The sequence below is a fragment of the Conger conger genome, chromosome 17 (genome assembly GCF_963514075.1).
Source record: "Conger conger chromosome 17, fConCon1.1, whole genome shotgun sequence".
Classification (NCBI taxonomy): domain Eukaryota; kingdom Metazoa; phylum Chordata; class Actinopteri; order Anguilliformes; family Congridae; genus Conger; species Conger conger.
The window spans coordinates 1,812,713-1,830,818 of record NC_083776.1 but is presented as its reverse complement, the minus strand read 5'-3'; the positions used below and the strand labels follow the sequence as shown (position 1 = coordinate 1,830,818).

General features: G+C 45.6%; 1 protein-coding gene across 1 annotated transcript; it reads right to left on the bottom strand.

The window, feature by feature from the left end:
• Window positions 1-217: 217 nt before the first annotated feature.
• On the bottom strand, window positions 218-1,780 carry dph3 (diphthamide biosynthesis 3). Its single transcript, XM_061227024.1, has 3 exons — window positions 1,568-1,780; window positions 1,170-1,244; window positions 218-502 (listed from the first exon to the last, which is right to left on the bottom strand). Exons 1-3 carry the CDS (start codon window positions 1,673-1,675, stop codon window positions 431-433), a joined length of 255 nt encoding a protein of 84 aa, XP_061083008.1. The 5' UTR covers window positions 1,676-1,780; the 3' UTR covers window positions 218-430.
• Window positions 1,781-18,106: the final 16,326 nt, after the last annotated feature.

The following is an 18,106-nucleotide window of genomic DNA, read 5'->3' as shown; positions in this document are numbered from 1 at the left end:
TGGCATAAATATACACAAAAGAAAGCAATATCTTGGTATCGGCCTGCGGTCATACAATGCTCCGGTGCATCGGGCAGAATGCTCCCCAAACCACCGTTTCTAGAATTCTGCCTCCCTCTGCTGGTCATCCTACACAATTACATTGCACCCTTCGAGAAAACCATGGCAACGGTTTTAAAAAAAGGAAGCAGAAAAACACTGTGATGATATCGGCATAGAAGAGTAAACCTGATATTTAATAAATAAAAATACAAAAAGATTGAATAAAAACACCACCTGTCGGGTCCCAATTATATGAGGGTGTGCGTATTGAGCCTCCAGGAAAACGGACTAGGTTAGACTTGTGTTGTAGCATCGGGTTACACTTTGTAGATCTATCACAGTGAGGCAGCATTACTGCATTACAGTCTTGGTTTCGGAATTCGTGGATTCAGCTCCTCGCCACCTCCAATTTGTCTTCTCTCGCTGGTGCTTCGATTACTTCCCCGGACATGAACGCCTCCTGAGAATAAGATTGACAGTCATGGACTGGCACCGATTTCTTCCCACTGGGCGTTCACACACACAAAAGTGTCTTTCCATGCAAATAAACGCAAACTGGGAATTTTTTTGCATAACGTTCTGATCAAGCTCATTATACGTTAAACCAATGTTGTTTATCCGATTTCATTGATTGTAAAACTTGCTTATTTTAGTCAAGTCATTTTACACATTTCGATTTCTGGTCAGAGGCTCAACGAAAATGAAAACTCCGCTGTCTGTAGCCTAGCAGTGCACCTGCAAATACCGCATTAATTTCCAATCTTAACAGTATGCCAATAAAAACAGTCCGAACAAGACTCACTCACTAGAAAGTTTCCGTGTCGGTCTACATTTGATATATTTATACGCATTTAATTCCGGTACGATTAAGAAACGGCTAGCAAACAAATAGTGTGTGCATTCAAACACAAACCTTAATATGTCTACTTTCCATTTCATTTCAGCACGTTTAAGACGCTCACTCCGGAATTTATCCCAATATCCATGAATGTTGAAAATAAACTGGGCTCAGTTTTGGGCCATTGGGCCATAACCAACCGGTTACCGCGGTTTGAAGCACTTATTTAATTAAGTAAGTTGCAATACTGTACTCTAAGTCTCTCACACCTTGCAGCTAAGGTACACACCTTGTCGTAGATCACTTTAATTACCAATGAACAACTCGGACATGTTGCTACTTCTTCGCCACTCTCCAAGTCCTCCTGTATGGAAAAATAAATAAAAACTTTACTGTTGGTACATACGTAACATGGCCAACGTTAGCTGGATAACGTAACAAGTTACGCAGCTGTAAATTAGCTGGTTACCTAACCCTGAGCTAACCTGAAGCGGCACAGATGTTTGGCAAAATATAATGGCTTGAATCAAATATTGATACAATATATATACATATACATCATTGTCTAAAGTTACTGAGCTTATCAAAACTGTAGCTGCCCGATAATCATGCGTTCACAGACGCAGAAACGTATCGTAAAAGCGAATGTTCAGAATAGCTAGCTAACAGTAGCTAGTGTCTACTTACCTTGCTAATTTCGAATCTGTCTCCGCAAGGGCAAGGATAATAGTACGTTTCCGTTTCATCGTCATATTCAAAATCTTCTATCTCTACTTCGTCGTGAAAAACAGACATTTTGAAGTGGACTGTTATAATGATCCTGGCGAGGACAACAAAGTTCTCCCACCATGAGTTCTGCTGTGTGTCTCACAGATTTCACGTGTGTCGTGTCTGGAACTACGACTTTTCCTGTAGCATCATGGGAAAAGTAGTTCTTACGATTTTGTAGTCTTATTTTAGTATCTCCAAAAGCCCACGGTCATAATTTTATAAATATACCAGGATAGTAAATATAAAATAGGAGAAAATGTTTGAAAAGTATTACCCTATTATTCTTAGGTCTTATTAGCTTTCTAAATTATGTTTTGAACCGTAACCGCTTGCTTGCATGAGATTCAATCGTGCGCTTGAGTCAAACTCTCGCGTAATCCTATGATTCACATATTTAGATAGGTGGCGCTAGAGGGCTGAATAAAACGGATATGACTGAAAGAACGTCGAGGAGTTTTTTTTTGGCGTAACATATTTGGATTACAGAGGAATGGACTTTAAAACTGTGGAGTATGAGGTAGTGGAGGGTGTTAAAAAGAAAAGATTTGTGGTGAAGGAAATCGGAGAAGTGAAAGCGGTGAGGGTATCTGGGGGGTGGCATTTGTAATTTCGCACAAGGAAACAGCCAGACACAGCATTAAAAACTGGAACGTCACTGGTAGTGTGTTTTCCATTGATGGAAAAGTCAACAGTAAAGGGGGTGGTCAGTGAACGCTGAGTCCTTTTTGGAGGTGAAGGGAGTCTGTGGGGTGAGGAGACTGAAAAGCCACAGGGAAAGAAATGAGCAGGATAGTGGTTCACTGTGAGCTACCTGAGAGGATGTTTTGAGATTTCATCAGCTATGGCGTGAGGGCAGTTGAAAGGGTGTTATTGGTGTCAAAATGATGGTCACATGGCAACAGTGTGTAGGAGAGGGGTGTACAGGTGTAGAAAAAGACAGGTGTACAGAAGAAGAGTGTAAGCTATCTAAAGATCAGGCAGTTTGTTGTTTACACTGTGGGGGTGATCATGAAGTGGGTATAGGATGTCATATGCGGAGGCAACAAGGAGAGTGAGGGTGGAGAAGGGAACTGGGAGAAAAGAGCGATCGTGAACATGGATAGGTTTGTGGCATGCATCGCAATGGTTATAAACTGTGCTGGTGGGACTGAAACTGAAGCTGGTGGTAAACCAGAAACAAGATAGTGGGTATTTCGCAGACAGGGTTTGGTGGGAGTCAAACGTTACTGAGTTGGTAAAGAAGGGGTTCAGGAATGGGAAGTTTTTTCTATAAAAAAAAGAAAGAAAGTAGCACAAGGTATTCAGTAGGTGCCGGTAATACACCAACATTGGTCGTCACCCACCGTTAAGACCAAAAGAAGAAGAACGCCCTGGGGTTTCTATTCAGACACAGTTGAGCTGGGAAACCAGTGCACATATTACTGGAAATGGACAGTTCAAACCCCAAAAAAAATACTCTTCAGGTACATCACAGTAGGATTATCATTCCCAGGTTTACCACACGAGAAAGCCGTAACCACAACCTTGACCTCAGTTAAGACCGGTCCCTTACCAGACTCCAGGTCAGAGCTCGAATGTATCAGATACAATGTGAAGTGATTGTAAATAACATAAATTTGACCACATTGTGTTTACTTGCAAAACATTACTCTCTGGAGAGGAAGTGTGGAGGAAGTGGACCTTTGCATCGCATTGAAATGATTTAAAACCGTATTTAAGCATCGAGGGGAACCACATTATCCACTGACTCTAATGTGGAGGACCCTCTTGGGCGATTTTACAACCGGAATTTAGCGGCAGAATGCACAGCTCAGAGGAAAGGGAGGGAATTAATTAGTCTAATTAAGCTAGAGGATGATGAGGCGACCGGATTGAGCGAGCCAGGTTACAAATTTAGCCAGGGAACTGCAGAAACCCCCCCGCGGGACCCTTAATGACCACAAAATCCCTGCCTCCGAGGCCCATCAGTCAGGCCTATTTTCCCAGATGCTGAAGGCTGTGCCCCCCCCCACCCCCCCCATCTGCTCTGGTCCCTGTATGGAGCGGACATGAATAACGCGCGGTGACCTTAAAGCGATGGCGTCCGGCTCCCATTCCGTCGGTATCATGCTTAATTAATTATTTTCAGGGGGCTAATTAGGCTGGGTCAACACTTGGTCTCCGCCCGGTTCCGTTTCAATCAGCGGGGTCTTCCAGAACAACGACGAGGGCCGGCTCACACGCGATAGCCGCGCTGACGGCCAGCTCGGGGTGAGTGAACTCTCCAGGCCTGGCCACAGCTGACGGGCCCTGGGGGCCCCTAGGGGCCCACACACATCGCGGGGTCTGGATGGTGTGATATGCCCTTCAGCCGTATTGATTCCTGCACAGTGATGCTTTGGAACGGTTAGGGCGGTAAAAATCGCGGGAGCAGTTTGGTCATTCGAGACAGAGAGAGTTAAGACAATGTTTTGTATTTGGGAAAGCGTCTGAGGGGGGGGGGGGGGGGGATCTTGGATTCAGGAGTGCGGTGTGATAATAGTCAGGGAGAAGAAGGGTATTATTCTAGGTAAGAAGGGAGACCTTGTCCTATGTTAGCTTTGACTGCTAGATGCTTGTTTTAATACTAAATTACGAAATTGAAATTGCGACGTCATAAGCCAACAAAATGATTTCAACATGTCCAGCTGAGTTTAGCCTGGTATACCGGTGACCGCTATGGTAATTATCCTTGTATATGTCCAAGCTTACCAAAACCATAGCTAACAGGACTTCATAGTTGTGTGGCTGCAGACATCCTTTATGAAACTATAAGTCAGACTTTTCAGCAGAATCAGGTGGCCTGAAAAATAACGCTGTGGTGGACTCTAAATCTGGAAGTCTTATTTTACAACTCACCTCACATTGAAATCATATTATTTGTTAATGATGGATAAAATGTGATTTTTTTTGTCCAACTCAATTTTGTAATTCAGTCAGGTTTGGATGAGGCCTCCCTTGGAACATACAACACGCTCAGAAATAGCCTTGATTGCTTGAAGTGTGTCTAATTAAAAATACCCTTTCATGACTTGCCCAGCAACAGGAAAAGTAAAAGACAAATCGAATTGCAGGTGTGTATAAAGTATCCCCAATACGCCTGAACATGATGATTACACCTGCACACACTAGCGCACACGCATGCACTGCGTGAGACATGTTTTTCTATCATATAAATTCTTGTTATTTTTTTTTTGTTTCTGGGGTCCAGTGCCATACTCTAAAGGGCAGAATGCTGCTAAATGTTTTCCTTAGCGCGCCTGCAGCCCCCCCCACCCCGCCCCGGACCCTCCACGGGGGACCGAGGAGCCGGCCCGCACCTGCTGGTTCTGCCCGTCAGCGCAGCGTGCGTCCAGCCGGGCCTGGCTCTCCTCTGCCGACCCGGATCCCGCCGGGAGACAGGGAGGGAACCCCCGATTCCCGTCGTGAGGAAGCCGACCCTCTCATTTAGGGGTCCGGTTACAGGCCGGGCAGACCCCCGGCACCAGGAGGAACCTCCCCTCGGGGACCTGGGGGCACTTTACTGCCTTGTCTCTTCCCGACTGGCGTCGAGCGCCGACGCGAGCTTTCACGCAAATACCGTGTCGTTCTAAAACCATTTAAAGGTTTCTGAACAAAAAAAAATAAAACCCTGAGTATTGATATTTTTATTTGATAGTGTTGGTAGAAATATTGAGTATCATTGATATTTATGCGTCAAAGGCAAATGTGAGCTTTCACGCAAATACCTCGTCGTTCGAAAACTATTTAAAGGTTTCTGAACTAAAAAATAAAACCCTGAGAATTGATATTTTTATTTGATAGTGTTGGTAGAAACATTGAGTATCATTGATATTTATGCAGGCAATACCATCACCCCTTGTCCTCCAGTGAAAGAAGACACTTTCACAAAAGTTCTCACCAGCGGTGGTAGGTTTTGAGTCATGAGAGTTCTGTGTGCAAAACACCCACTGTTAATCTAAGTTCAACCAGCCACCTCCGTATCTCCAGTCTTGAATCAGCAACCAGGCTGGCATTGTTCAGTGGAAACCACGGCTGACCATCATGGCTGCCGCAGGGAGATGGAACGGTCACCGTGCCTTAGAGAACCCTACTGTCTCCCTTTTCACGTTTTATGGTGTGAGATTACAAACATGATTAGAACGATTTTTAACTGATCACTACTTGTCGCTACTTGTAATTGAAAGCAATGGAGTTCTCGACCACAGACTGAAAGGCTGCTCTTTAAAGCATATGCTTAGCCCCGTAAATAAATAATTATTGGGTAATGACCATCAAGAGTGCAACAAGACTTTAACCTTTCAGTCTGGACGACGGGGTTTTAAATGGATCACATTCATGCATGGAGCAGAGGGGAGTCATGTGACCAAACTAATAGGGGCGACATTGGCTCAGGCGGCAAGAGCAGTTGTCTGGCAATCGGAGGGTCGAAGTGTCCCTGAGCAAGACACCTAACCCCTAAATGCTCCTGACGAGCTGGTTGGTGCCTTGCATGGCAGCCAATCCAGTTGGTGTGTGAGTGTGTGTGTGTGTGTGAATGGGGGAATTAGAAGCATCAATTGTACAGCGCTTTGGATAAAGGCGCAATATAAATGCCAGCCATTTGCCATTTACCATTTACCATTTACTAGTGGATGCTTTGTGCCATGACAGTCCACATTGATGAGCTATGAGATGTTCTAGTGTCTCAGCACTCCTCTTAGGAGATGTAGGCTCAACAGCCAGAAAGGTCTGACTGGAGCTCTGGTACTTAATGTGGGCCACAAATTTCAGAGTTCCTGAACATGATCTCTCTCATAATCCCTTTGGTACTGTACGTTCAGCTAGGCCTCTGACCAACTCTAACCAGGCACCTCCTGGGGCAGATGACAGTATTTTCATACTGTTCATATGAATAATATGGAGTAGATGAAGAGAATATTACTAAACCTTAACTGCCATCTGCTTCTGCAGACACTCCCCAAACTCGTCCCACATTAGTATCATGGGTTTTCAAAGAACCCCTCAGAGTGTGCTAATGTGTACGAAACCAGTTTTCGTAACCTACCCACCAAATCATTCTCCTTGAGTCATAAATAAATGACGCAGAGCTCCATTTCCGGTCACATTTGTATTTGTTTTACTATAATGATCAAATTTAATCTCTATATTAGGCCAATGGCTACACATGGCCACTTTGTTTATTTTTTTATATCGATAAATTATATTTCATTATGATTTCCATGGAATTCCAGATTGCTGCCATGGAAACGTGTTGTGAGGACTGAATTCTAGGTTTTGAAAACCACAAAATGTGTTTGAGTAACGTGTACAGACAGGTCAAGGTAGCGCAAACCTCTCAACTAAAATGTTTCCGAAAGGTTTAGAATCTAAAACTGGTAATGTGGACGTAGCTGTGTTAGGCCAAGCGAACTCGGGACCATATACCGAAGGTACACACAAAAATAATTACCTTAATCAAACTTTAAACATCCAAATATATGGGTACTTTCCACACATAAACGGATCACGTTGTGTTCATCGCTTTTGATCATGTTCTGGTGCCACAGTGCAGCATTTAGTACGCACAAATTGAATCACTGTGACTTATTGCTGTTGGCAGTAGATTATATTACACTTGGCAGACGCTCTTAACCAGAGTGACGTATAACAAAGTGCATAACCAGGTACAAGTGCGCTGAAAGCCCTAGACGGAAGAATAGTTCCAAGCGATAACAACGCATTCTTTATGAATATTTGGGTTATTTGGGCAAATGTATGTGCTATCTACAATAGCCATTGCTCCGTCTCCTGGCTTTCAGGAGTGGCCAGTTGATTTAGAGGTCAGGGGTCGGTCCTTTTGGGCCGATGCAGAGTGGAATGTGGGGTGTGTCCTGCGTTCAACTCGCTAGCCTGCAGCCTCCTTTGACGTAGTATCTCCAATTGGCTTTCACGGTCAGTCAGTAGTTTTATAGGATTTCATAAACAATATAGGGTGCAAGGGAAACATCATCATCATGGCACCAGCTCTTTAACCCCTGCACCCAGCTGTACTCACAGCTCCATGTACAAAATGCTTTCGAATACCACTGGGACATTTAGATTACATTACATTATTGGCATTTGGCAGATGCTCTTATCCAGAGCGACGTACAGTTGATTAGACTAAGCAGGAGACAATCCTCCCCTGGAGCAATGCAGGGTTAAGGGCCTTGCTCAAGGGCCCAACGGCTGTGCGGTTTCTTATTGTGGCTACACCAGGATTTGAACCACCGACCTTGCGTGTCCCAGTCATTTACCTTAGCCACTACGCTACAGGCCACCCCGCATTTACCCCACATTTACCTTTCCAGTCCGACTGAAGACTTGAATTGTTACAGAAAAATGTACCCATTCCCAGAACCACCACGGACTCTATAGAAAACATGGACGCTGCTGCTAAAGTGGATTTGCCAAAAATAACATCCAGTGGAGAGGAGCCAGTTTGGCTGTGGTGAACGATAAGGGAGTGGTCGCCGTCTCGCGTGCAACCCGTCTCTTATCATCGTTAGTTTATTTATTTCTTTTATTTGGGGGTAGGGGGGTGTCTATGGTCTCACGTCATTCAACCAGCTGCCTGCATCCCTCAACGGACTGACACCTAGCGGAATCAGGACGGTAATGCCCACTGACGGACTGCTCCTGGATCTCTTCCATGAAAACCAGGCGTGTTCGTACCCTGGTGTAAAGCGCAATGGAAAAATCTCTCACCCTATTTGTCACGATCGCCAGCGCAGTTTGAGCCGATTTTAAACTCACCCCCGAGTACAGCATCACGGGTACATAAGACATTTAGAGCATATTTCATTTAAACAAGAGGTAAACAAGACTCCTTTGATTTCAGTGGCCAGTCAGTCAGTGAGGCTTGGCGTTTCCACGGGAACATTGTTAGAAAACAACATGCTGATGACAGATGTTCTGACTGCACCATTTCCTGTTCATCTTCGGTGCTTATCCATATTTTTCTCACACACACACACGCACACGCACACACACACACACACTCATACACACACACACACACACACACACACACACACACTCACACTCACACTCACACTCACACTCACACTCACACTCACACTCACACTCACACACACACACACACACACACACACACTCACACTCACACACACACACACACACACACACACACACACACACACACAGTCACACAGCCACACAGTAAATATAGTATATATTAACTGAGTTAGTTATATATTTTCCGTGGGGTCACATCCTCAATATCAATGTTCATCACTATCTTTGTTGGGAGAATACATCTGTGGATATGACCATGCATTACGGAGCAAAAACCGTTCACCTTCAAATGCTCAGGATTACCAGATCTGGGTGTGAGACAGGAGAGAGTGAGTCATCATCCAAATGCGTGACTCACTCAGAATGCACAACACTCGAGATGAGGACACTCCACAAACTGTCTCATCCAATAGCCTCAAATCAAAGCAATGAAAATCATTAATCCTTGGAGGGCTAATTAACTTGATTTGTTAATTTCCTGCCTGTCATATTTTGCTGCTTGAAGCAGTGAAGTAGTATGGACATAGTGACAGATATAATGATTGATGATCTACTGAAGTTATTGAACAGGTGAAATATAAATGTTAAGCAACTCTTTAACAAAAGTATATCACTACCATGAATTTGACATTCCTGAGATGCTTCTAATTTAACGTACATGGATAGCATTGAACTAAATGGTGAGCCAAATCAAATTCTAAAACATAAAATTACATTTTAGCCTTTGATAAGACGTTTGGTTTTAAAGGCGTTTAAACAGTTTGGTATGTCCCTCAGACATAATCTTGTCAGTGCATGTTAAATGGTGTGTGTGCTTGAAAACTAAATTTCTGTTTGTTCATTAAATTACTGAGTTAACGGCTTTGGTTTGCAAGAGCATTAGCAGTACACATTAGTGTGTGAGCTACTTACGTAAGTGTGCAACAGAACTATTTTGTTCACTTTGGGAAGAGGCAAACACAGAAGAGTTGAAGACAAATTGACAAAATTCCCTAATATTTATAATGGCGACTGCGTCACCTGGTAGGCAATTAGATTTATTAGCCTGCAATCCTTCTGTGTTTTATGCATTGGTTAAACGTAATCACTGCTGCATGGCTTTTAAAAACAAATTAGGTTTTGATGCTTTGAAGCTATATTCCTTTTGACTTCCAGGAGTTTGAACATGGATGATTCCTAGGTTGTGTAGATTTAAAATATGCAAAACACCCAGGCACCAATGTATCTTGATTTAGAGCCTTTAAAACTCAAGTGACAAAATACATTAAATGAATTGTATAGTATTGACAGATACCACATGGAATATACAGTATAGTAAATGTACTGAAGTACATTTGAAATACATGACTTCCCATTACACAGATATGGAAACGCATACATTGGTATATACACTCAGTGAGCAATGTTTTAGGTAGACTTGTACACCAGCTTGTTAATGCAAATATTTAATCAGCCAATAATGAGGCAGCAACTAAATGCATAAAAGCATGCAGACATGGTCAAGAGGTTCAGCTGTTGTTCAGACCAAATGTCAGAATGGGGAAGAAATGTGATCTAAGTGACTGTGACCGTGGAATGATTGTTGGGGTCAGACAGGGTGGTTTGAGTATCTCAGAAACTGCTGATCTCCTGGGATTTTCACACACAACAGTATCTAGAGTTTGCAGAGAATGATGTTGTTAATGAGAGAGGTCAGAGGAGAAGGGCTGGAAGCAGACAGGAAGCTCATGGTAATGCGAATACTGTAACCACGCATTCCAACAGTGGAATGCAGAAGAGCATCTCTGAACACACAACGCATCAAACCTCTGAAGTGGACAGGCTACAGCAGCCACAGACCAATAAGTTGAAAAAAATAAGTCTAATAAATACCTAATAAATCAAATGGACATTTGAAATGCATTTGCATTTGAAGGGCCGCTCATAGTGAAATGAGCCACAGAGCCCAGGGTCAGTCCCGCAGACCAGGCCTGGCATGCACCCTCTGATGGACAAGTCCTCACACCAAAATAAAAGCCAGCTGTCACCCAAGACAAGGCCATGAGAGACGCGACTAATATTCGCAGGGATTTAGGGATTAGGGCCCCAATAGCGGCTTAAATCGTGGCTGATTTAACTGTCGTCCTTCCTCACAGCAGACAGGCAGAATACAAACGCACACACATTTGACTTAAGTTGGGGTGCTGAGGTGGGGTTTTTTTTTTTTTTTTTCAGGGGTGCGGACCCTTCATTATCGGATGTGCACGTGACGGGACCACAATAAAAATAATAATTTAAAAAAATGTTTGCAGGGTTGTGGCTACTCACCGGGTGTGCCGTGGTATTTTGGAAATGCAGCGCAGACTGATGTGTTAACTGCAGTTATGGCCGATCTGTCTTTGCATCTCTGCATGCATGAAATGCAGTCGAACAAGAAAAGAAAAATATTGATACTTTTGCTGATGTCCGAAGCATAAAATGTCCAATTTCAGATGGTAGGGCTATTTAGTGGCGCGTTAAGCAAATCCGGGCATCATTTTCCGTTGATCCCCCGGCGTAATTCCGTTAAAATCTGCGGCGTTTATGGAGGGATCAGGGCGGATCGGGCGCCTCGGCGCTGAGGTCCAGCCGGTATAAATAATTTAGGGGCAGACGGCAGAGTGGGCGTGACCTCTGACCTTTCCCCGCGGTGCTGGTAAGAGCCAGGCTTTAGCAGGGCCTCTATAACGGGGGGCCTAACAGCTGCTGCGGTTATGCCCAGAACCTTTCTCCCGCTGGCAAGAGAACCGGGCCATCGGGGCCTCTGGGACTTCCAGCACCTGGCATTCCAGGGGAGCCTCTCTGTCTCTCTCTGTCTCTCTGTGTCTCTCTCTGTCCCTCTCTGTCTCTCTCTATCTCTCTCTGTCTCTCTCTATCTCTCTGTGTCTCTCTCTGTCCCTCTCTATCTCTCTCTGTCTCTCTCTGTCTCTCTCTATCTCTCTGTGTCTCTCTCTCTGTGTCCCTCTCTATCTCTCTCTGTCTCTCTCTATCTCTCTGTGTCTCTCTCTGTCCCTCTCTGTCTCTCTCTGTCTCTCTCTCTGTCCCTCTGTCTTTCTCTGTCTCTCTCTCTCTGTCCCTCTCTGTTTCTCTCTCTCTCTCTCTCTCTCTGTCTCTCTCTGTCTCTCTCTCCGTCTCTCTCTCCGTCTCTCTCTCCGTCTCTCTCTGTCTCTCTCTGTCTCTCTCTGTCCCTCTCGGTCTCTCTCTCTCTGTCTGTCTCTCTATCGCTCTGTCTCAAAGCAGATGTGACCCCGGGTATCAGCACATACACAAACATCTTTGTTCTGAAGAGTGAATTATTTCTTCCACAGGCCCTCTTCACGAGAGCAGCGTTTCTAAACTCCAGTCCTCAGGTCCGCCTCTTGTCAGAAGGTTTTTGTTGTAACCGGGACCTCATACACCTGATTGAATGACTGAACCAATCAAACCACCCCAAAATGTGAGTGAGTTCTTGGCAAGTGGGTCGCGAGACCTGGAGTTGAGAAAACACTATTTTCGTGGACCGATTAATTTTAAGTGCCTGCTGAATTCCTAATTTCCTCATTTTCAGTGTTTTGTACTGAGAATATAGAAGAGAAGGGAGCTTCCACAGCTGCTGTCACCAGTCCTCCCTCCAGGGAGAAATATCGCCCAAAGAAACGAGGTGCAGAATGGCAGCGTATAAATTTAGTTCACTTTTAGTTCTGCAGCAGCCAAACGAGCTGCCAGGAGAATGGAGCTGAATACAGCTAAATTTAGGGGGTGTCATAAGAGCCCCTGGAACAAAGCGCAGAGACCGGATAAAAGCAGGAGGAGGGAGGGAGAGGGGGAGGGAGGGAGAGATGAAGAGGTATAGGGGGAGATAGAGTAAGACTAGAGGAGATGTAGGAGGGAGAGGTAGAGTAAGGGTAGATGAGCTGGAGGGAGGGAGAGATGAAAAGATACAGGGGGAGATGGGGTAAGAGGAGAGGGGATGGTGGGAAAAAGAGAGAAGGAGGGAGGGAGGGAGAGGTGGAATAGGAGAGGGAGCAATGGAAGGAGAGGCAGGATGGTGGCAAGAAGATGGGGAGGAAGAGAGCGATGGAGGGAGGGAGAGAGAGATGAAGAGATACAGGGAGAGATGGAGTAGGAGAAGAGGAGATGGAGGGAGGGAGAGAGAGATGAAGAGATACAGGGAGAGATGGGGAGGAAGAGAGAGATGGAGGCACAGGTGGAGTAAGTAAAGAAATGGAGGGATAAAGAGGAAGGGAAGAAGAGATGGGTTAAAGGATGACTGGAGAGGGAGTGCAGGTCAAAATTACCCAGAGAATCACTCAAGTTCAAGGAAGTGGCTCATGAAAAGCACATGAAGGGCAAATCAAGCTCATCTGACATCCACAGCACAAAGCGTACTGTCTGAGTGAGTTAACAACATAATCAGATCAGACCATGGCTTTGTGTGCCTGCGGTCAAGTTAAGTCAAGAATTCCTCCAATTGGGAATATGTGACATCTTGTTTACCTCATTAAACTATGTGATTTAAACAGGCACAAACTGTTTTAAACAAGGGACATTTAAAGCACCATCACCGTCGTCTATCTGGTTTTTCTTCCAAACATTCAAAGAATGAAAATGGGTAAAATCATACAAACATGCTTGAATAGCATTGGCCTGAGATGTAACATGAATTTTCAAATATGTAGAAGTTCACCATATATTGACATCTATTTGTTTTTATGATCAGGGTTCACTGACACTGAAGAGTTGATGACATCAGCATCAACACCCACTTCCACTAAATGAAAACTGTATCACTGGGCTCATTCCAATCCCTTGTTTTTCTCCTTTTATCTTTTTCTTTCTGCTTTTCTTGCCCCAAGCTCCACCCTTCGGGAGTGGCGAGGAAAAGATGAAAGAAAAAATAAGTTAAGACTGGGTCAAGATGTGAATTAAGCAAATGGAATGTCCTCGCTCCTTCAAATGTCAGTTTGAAGTCACGTCAGTTACAGACACGGCAGATGGGGAGACATGGACCCAACAGTCAATCATTTATACATCACTGTCACATACAGATGAGCAGGACACAGGGAGATATGGAAAGTCTGGATTGCACCGGCGTTTTATTAACGGGAATGCTGAACGGGGAAGGGAGAGAGGGCGAGAGAGAAAATACAAATAAACAAAAACTCTTCAAAAATAAATAAATAAATAAAGGCCGAATAAATCAAACCAAACTGTTGTTTTTAGCTCTGTGGCTTTTCAGCTGTTTCCGGAACACAGCTCTCGGTTCTCCGGTCTCAGCGGAAGGAGCACACATTTTAACAGCCAGGACTGATTCACAACGTAGTCCGGGTGTGTGTGCCTACTTAACCAGTAGGCGTGGTCATCGGATTGCCCTGGTTCCTTCCCGCAAACCGTGCCCTTGCCACAATGACATTTCATAAAGAAAAAAACTTCCAGAAGGACGCGCTATCGTTTCCTCACAAGAAAGGAAAAGTTCTTAACTTCTACTTCAGGCTTAAAGATGGCGGATTTCCGGGTTAGGAGCAAGAAAAAAACAATCGAGGAGAAAAATAAGTGCTTGGAATTACTATTAAAGTGCCAGCTACAGTCAGGCAGAGAAGGTTAAAAAGGTGCCGTGACCCTTTGAAAGCGTGGAAGCCCTGTTTTTTTCCAGGCCATGAGTGGGCGGCCCCTGTGTGTGTGTGTGTGTGTGTGTGTGTGTGTGTGTGCGTAGGGCTGGCCCTCAGCCTCTGCTCCAGAGGAGCTAATCCTCCTGACGTTCGGCCTCTGTCTTAATTGACACGAGGGCCCCAGGTCCCAGCGGGGGCCCACTCAGAGAATCCGTCCACTTCTCAGTATGACACATGAGCTCCGGTGGAGTGGACAGCTGCTCACAGCGCGGCGGTGTGTGTGTGTGTGCGTAAGCGCCCCGCGTTTCCTGTCCTCCCAACGCACGGACCTCACGTCTGACCCGCCAACGAGGGGGGGGGGGGGGGGGTCCGGGGGGGGAGGGGTTCCCTCATTCGCCCATCTGAAGAACACGGCAGGGCAGGCTGGCAGGGTGGAGGGGTCGACCCTTATTTCAGGTCCCTCTGTCTCTCAGACATGCACACGCACACACACATACATACACTCAGAGGTATACACAAACACACACACACACACCCGCAGAGGTATACACACACAAATACGTAGGTATGCCTACACACAGGTATACACACACACACACACACACACCCAGAGGTATACACACACAAATACGTAGGTATGCCCATACAGGTATACACACACACACACACACACCCAGAGGTATACACACACAAATACGTAGGTATGCCCATACATAGGTACACACACACACACACAAATACGTAGGTATGCACACACACACACACGCACGCACACACATCAACACTTTCTCACTGAGAGCGGACTTTCCATTAACCTCACCATTCCTGAGCTGAAGAACGCTGGGGTTGGCAGGCCTAATCCAATGAGATTTACGCATGATAAATACGTTTTTAACGCCTTCGCCCAGGGCGGCCGTCCACAAATAGAGCGCTCGGGTTTCTGTAGCCTTTCTCCACCTGGCTCGGGTGTCCGATTCATGACCCGGGGGGGCAACCGTAAGGACGACCCGGCCCCATCACCGGCAGAGCCGGGGAATACAGGCGCGCAAGCCCTAATGGCCTCCCTCCCTCCCTCCCTCCCTCTCTCCCTCTCACGCTCTCTTTCCCTCTCTCACGCTCTCACTGCTTGGCATGGACAATGTTCTTCTCACCATTCCAGAGAGAGCAAAGGAGATAGAGAAAGAAACAGACAGGCAGAAATAGTGAGAGAGAGAGAGAGAGAGAGAGAGAGAGAGAGAGAGAGCATGGTAGAGGGAGAGAGGAGAAAGGGAAAAAGTGACAGACAGAGAGAGAAAGTGAGAGTGTGAGAGAAAGACTGAGAGAACAAGAGTGAGAAAGACAGATAGGGAGAGGAGAAAGAGAGATGGAGTGTGTGTGAGCCTGAAGTGTATTTTGCGCAGTGGTGTACTCTGATATTAAACCCATGTCACACAGGTCCAAAGGGCACACAAGACGAAAAAGGTCAGACACTGTGTCCTGCTGTTTGCTATTCGGCTGCAGAAATCCAGTCTAAGTCTCACGCAGATGCTGACTCTATTACATTAATTAACTACATTAAGAAACTACATTAAGAAACTACAGCACTAAAACAAATGATTTATTCCTGAACTATTCAAAGTAAATCAGAGAAGATGGGGGAAGAGTGAGGGGTGTGATAATTCTGTGCATGTTCCTGATGTTCTTTGATGTTCTTTGGCCCGTGGATAAAGACCATAGTCAAGTGAAGGGCCATTTGGGAGGCAGCAATGGGATCTGCCAAGAGGAGACGGTCTACTTTTTGGGGGATTTTCTGGTTCTTGTTTTAACTTTCAGCAACCAATTTAGACCCAAGTCACCAATTGTTCCAAATCAACCGTTTTATAAACGTACAGGGCCCTTGAGCAAGGCCCTTAACCCTGAATTGCTCCAGGGGAGGATTGTCTCCTGCTTTAGTCTAATCAACTGTACGTCGCTCTGGATAAGAGCGTCTGCCACATGCCAATAATGTAATGTAATGAACAGAGCCTCAGTATAAAGCAGTTCAGTCCTGAACAAATTGTGCAAATTTTCCGATGCTCACAAATCTTACATTGCCCAATTTCCGGTGTCATTGTAATGGATAAACTCCGGATTGGACACAATGCCATCACGTCAAACTCAGTTCTCCGTCTGCGTACTGATGGTTTGTTATGTTCGTTCACATAATAGCCCATCACTAGCAAGGTAGCTATAGCTACTGTAAATAAGAAGGCTACCTAACAAGCAGGCAAGCAGTTGTGATTTACAGTAGGCAGCTAGGTGGATACATTTACAAACCTATCAAAGTGGTTAAGGCATGCAGTAGTGAAATACAGGAGGCAGGTGACATTGACTAGCTATCCTGCGGCTCTCCAGCACCAGGGTTGACAAGCCCAGCTGACCCTGTGTCTTCTCCAGGACCAGGGTTGAAAACCACTTCACTGCCCACACAACAGGAGCAAAGAACCAGGTCATGGTTCATGTTTTTGGTTTACTTTGTCGTCATTAACTCAGAGTATCTACTCGGCCCACTGTGTTATAATGGAGAGTGGGACGCTGCATCCCGTCTCCTTCATAGTGAAGTTAAACCGCAGGCCAGCGACCGCAAATAAGTGACACAAGCTGGCTTGTGTTGATGAAAAGGGGTTACAATGGTTCCGGATGTAGGAGCCAGCTGGTTAAGTGCACACTCACACACTAACCACATTCCGGATGTAGGAGCCAGCTGGTTAAGTGCACACTCACACACTAACCACGTTCCGGATGCAGGAGCCAGCTGTTTAAGTGCACACTCACACACTAACCGCGTTGGTCATGATTCAGGTTTCTTTTCTCACTTTCTCATCATTAACTCAGAGTATCTTCTGTGTCCATTGTGTTAGAATGGACACACCATGCCATCCCCTTCATCGTGAAGTTCATTAACATACTAACCATGATCCTGATGGAGGAGCTTGTGAGTTGTGAGCCAGACCCGTTAGCCAGCCGGGCCATTGGGTCTGACCGCAAAGCATCTTGAGCACGTATTAGCTGCCCTGCAGTTGGGGACGGGGGCCTTAGAACCCGGTGTGGTCGTGTTTCCCAGCGTAGGGGGGGTCTTCATTTCACACTTCTCGCCCACCGGGGTGCGGTAACGGGAGCTGGCCGCTATCTGTGCTCCCTGATCCCCTGTCTCTAAAGAGGACCTGCGGATCCGCATCAGAGGCCTTCCTGTCCCGCCACTAGTCAACAATGAACCCCACCGTCTCAGCAGAATTACCCCGTGTCTGTATGTGCACACTGAATGCATGCACGCGAGTGTGCGCTTGCCGTGAATGTGCATGTACGTCTGTGTGCGCTTTACGTGAATGCATGTACGTCTGTGTGCGCTTTACGTGAATGCATGTACGTGTCTTACGTGAATGCATGTACGTCTGTGTGCGCTTTACGTGAATGCATGTACGTGTCTTACGTGAATGCATGTACGTCTGTGTGCGCTTTACGTGAATGCATGTACGTGTCTTACGTGAATGCATGTATGTGTGTGTGCGCTTTGCGTGAATGCATGTACGTGTCTTACGTGAATGCATGTATGCGTGTGTGCGCTTTGCGTGAATGCATCTACGTGTGTGCTTTGCGTTAACGCATGTATGTGTGTGCGCTTTGGTGAATGCATCCACGTGTGCTTTGCAGTAATGTGTGTGCGTGGGTGCATGTTTGCATGTGTGTACTTTGCATTCATATTACGTACGTGTGTGCAAATGCTTTGCATTTATGTACAGTATGTTGCATGTGT

What these genes read in the sequence shown, in the direction of transcription:
- dph3 (XM_061227024.1), bottom strand. Translation starts at nt 1,675, where the DNA reads ATGTCTGTTTTTCACGACGAAGTAGAGATAGAAGATTTTGAATATGAC. An exon ending in ACAGATTCGAAATTAGCAAG is followed by an intron (nt 1,245 to 1,567) that starts GTAAGTAGACAC and finishes TTTTCCATACAG; the next exon opens with GAGGACTTGGAGAGTGGCGA. An exon ending in TTAAAGTGATCTACGACAAG is followed by an intron (nt 503 to 1,169) that starts GTGTGTACCTTA and finishes TCTTATTCTCAG; the next exon opens with GAGGCGTTCATGTCCGGGGA.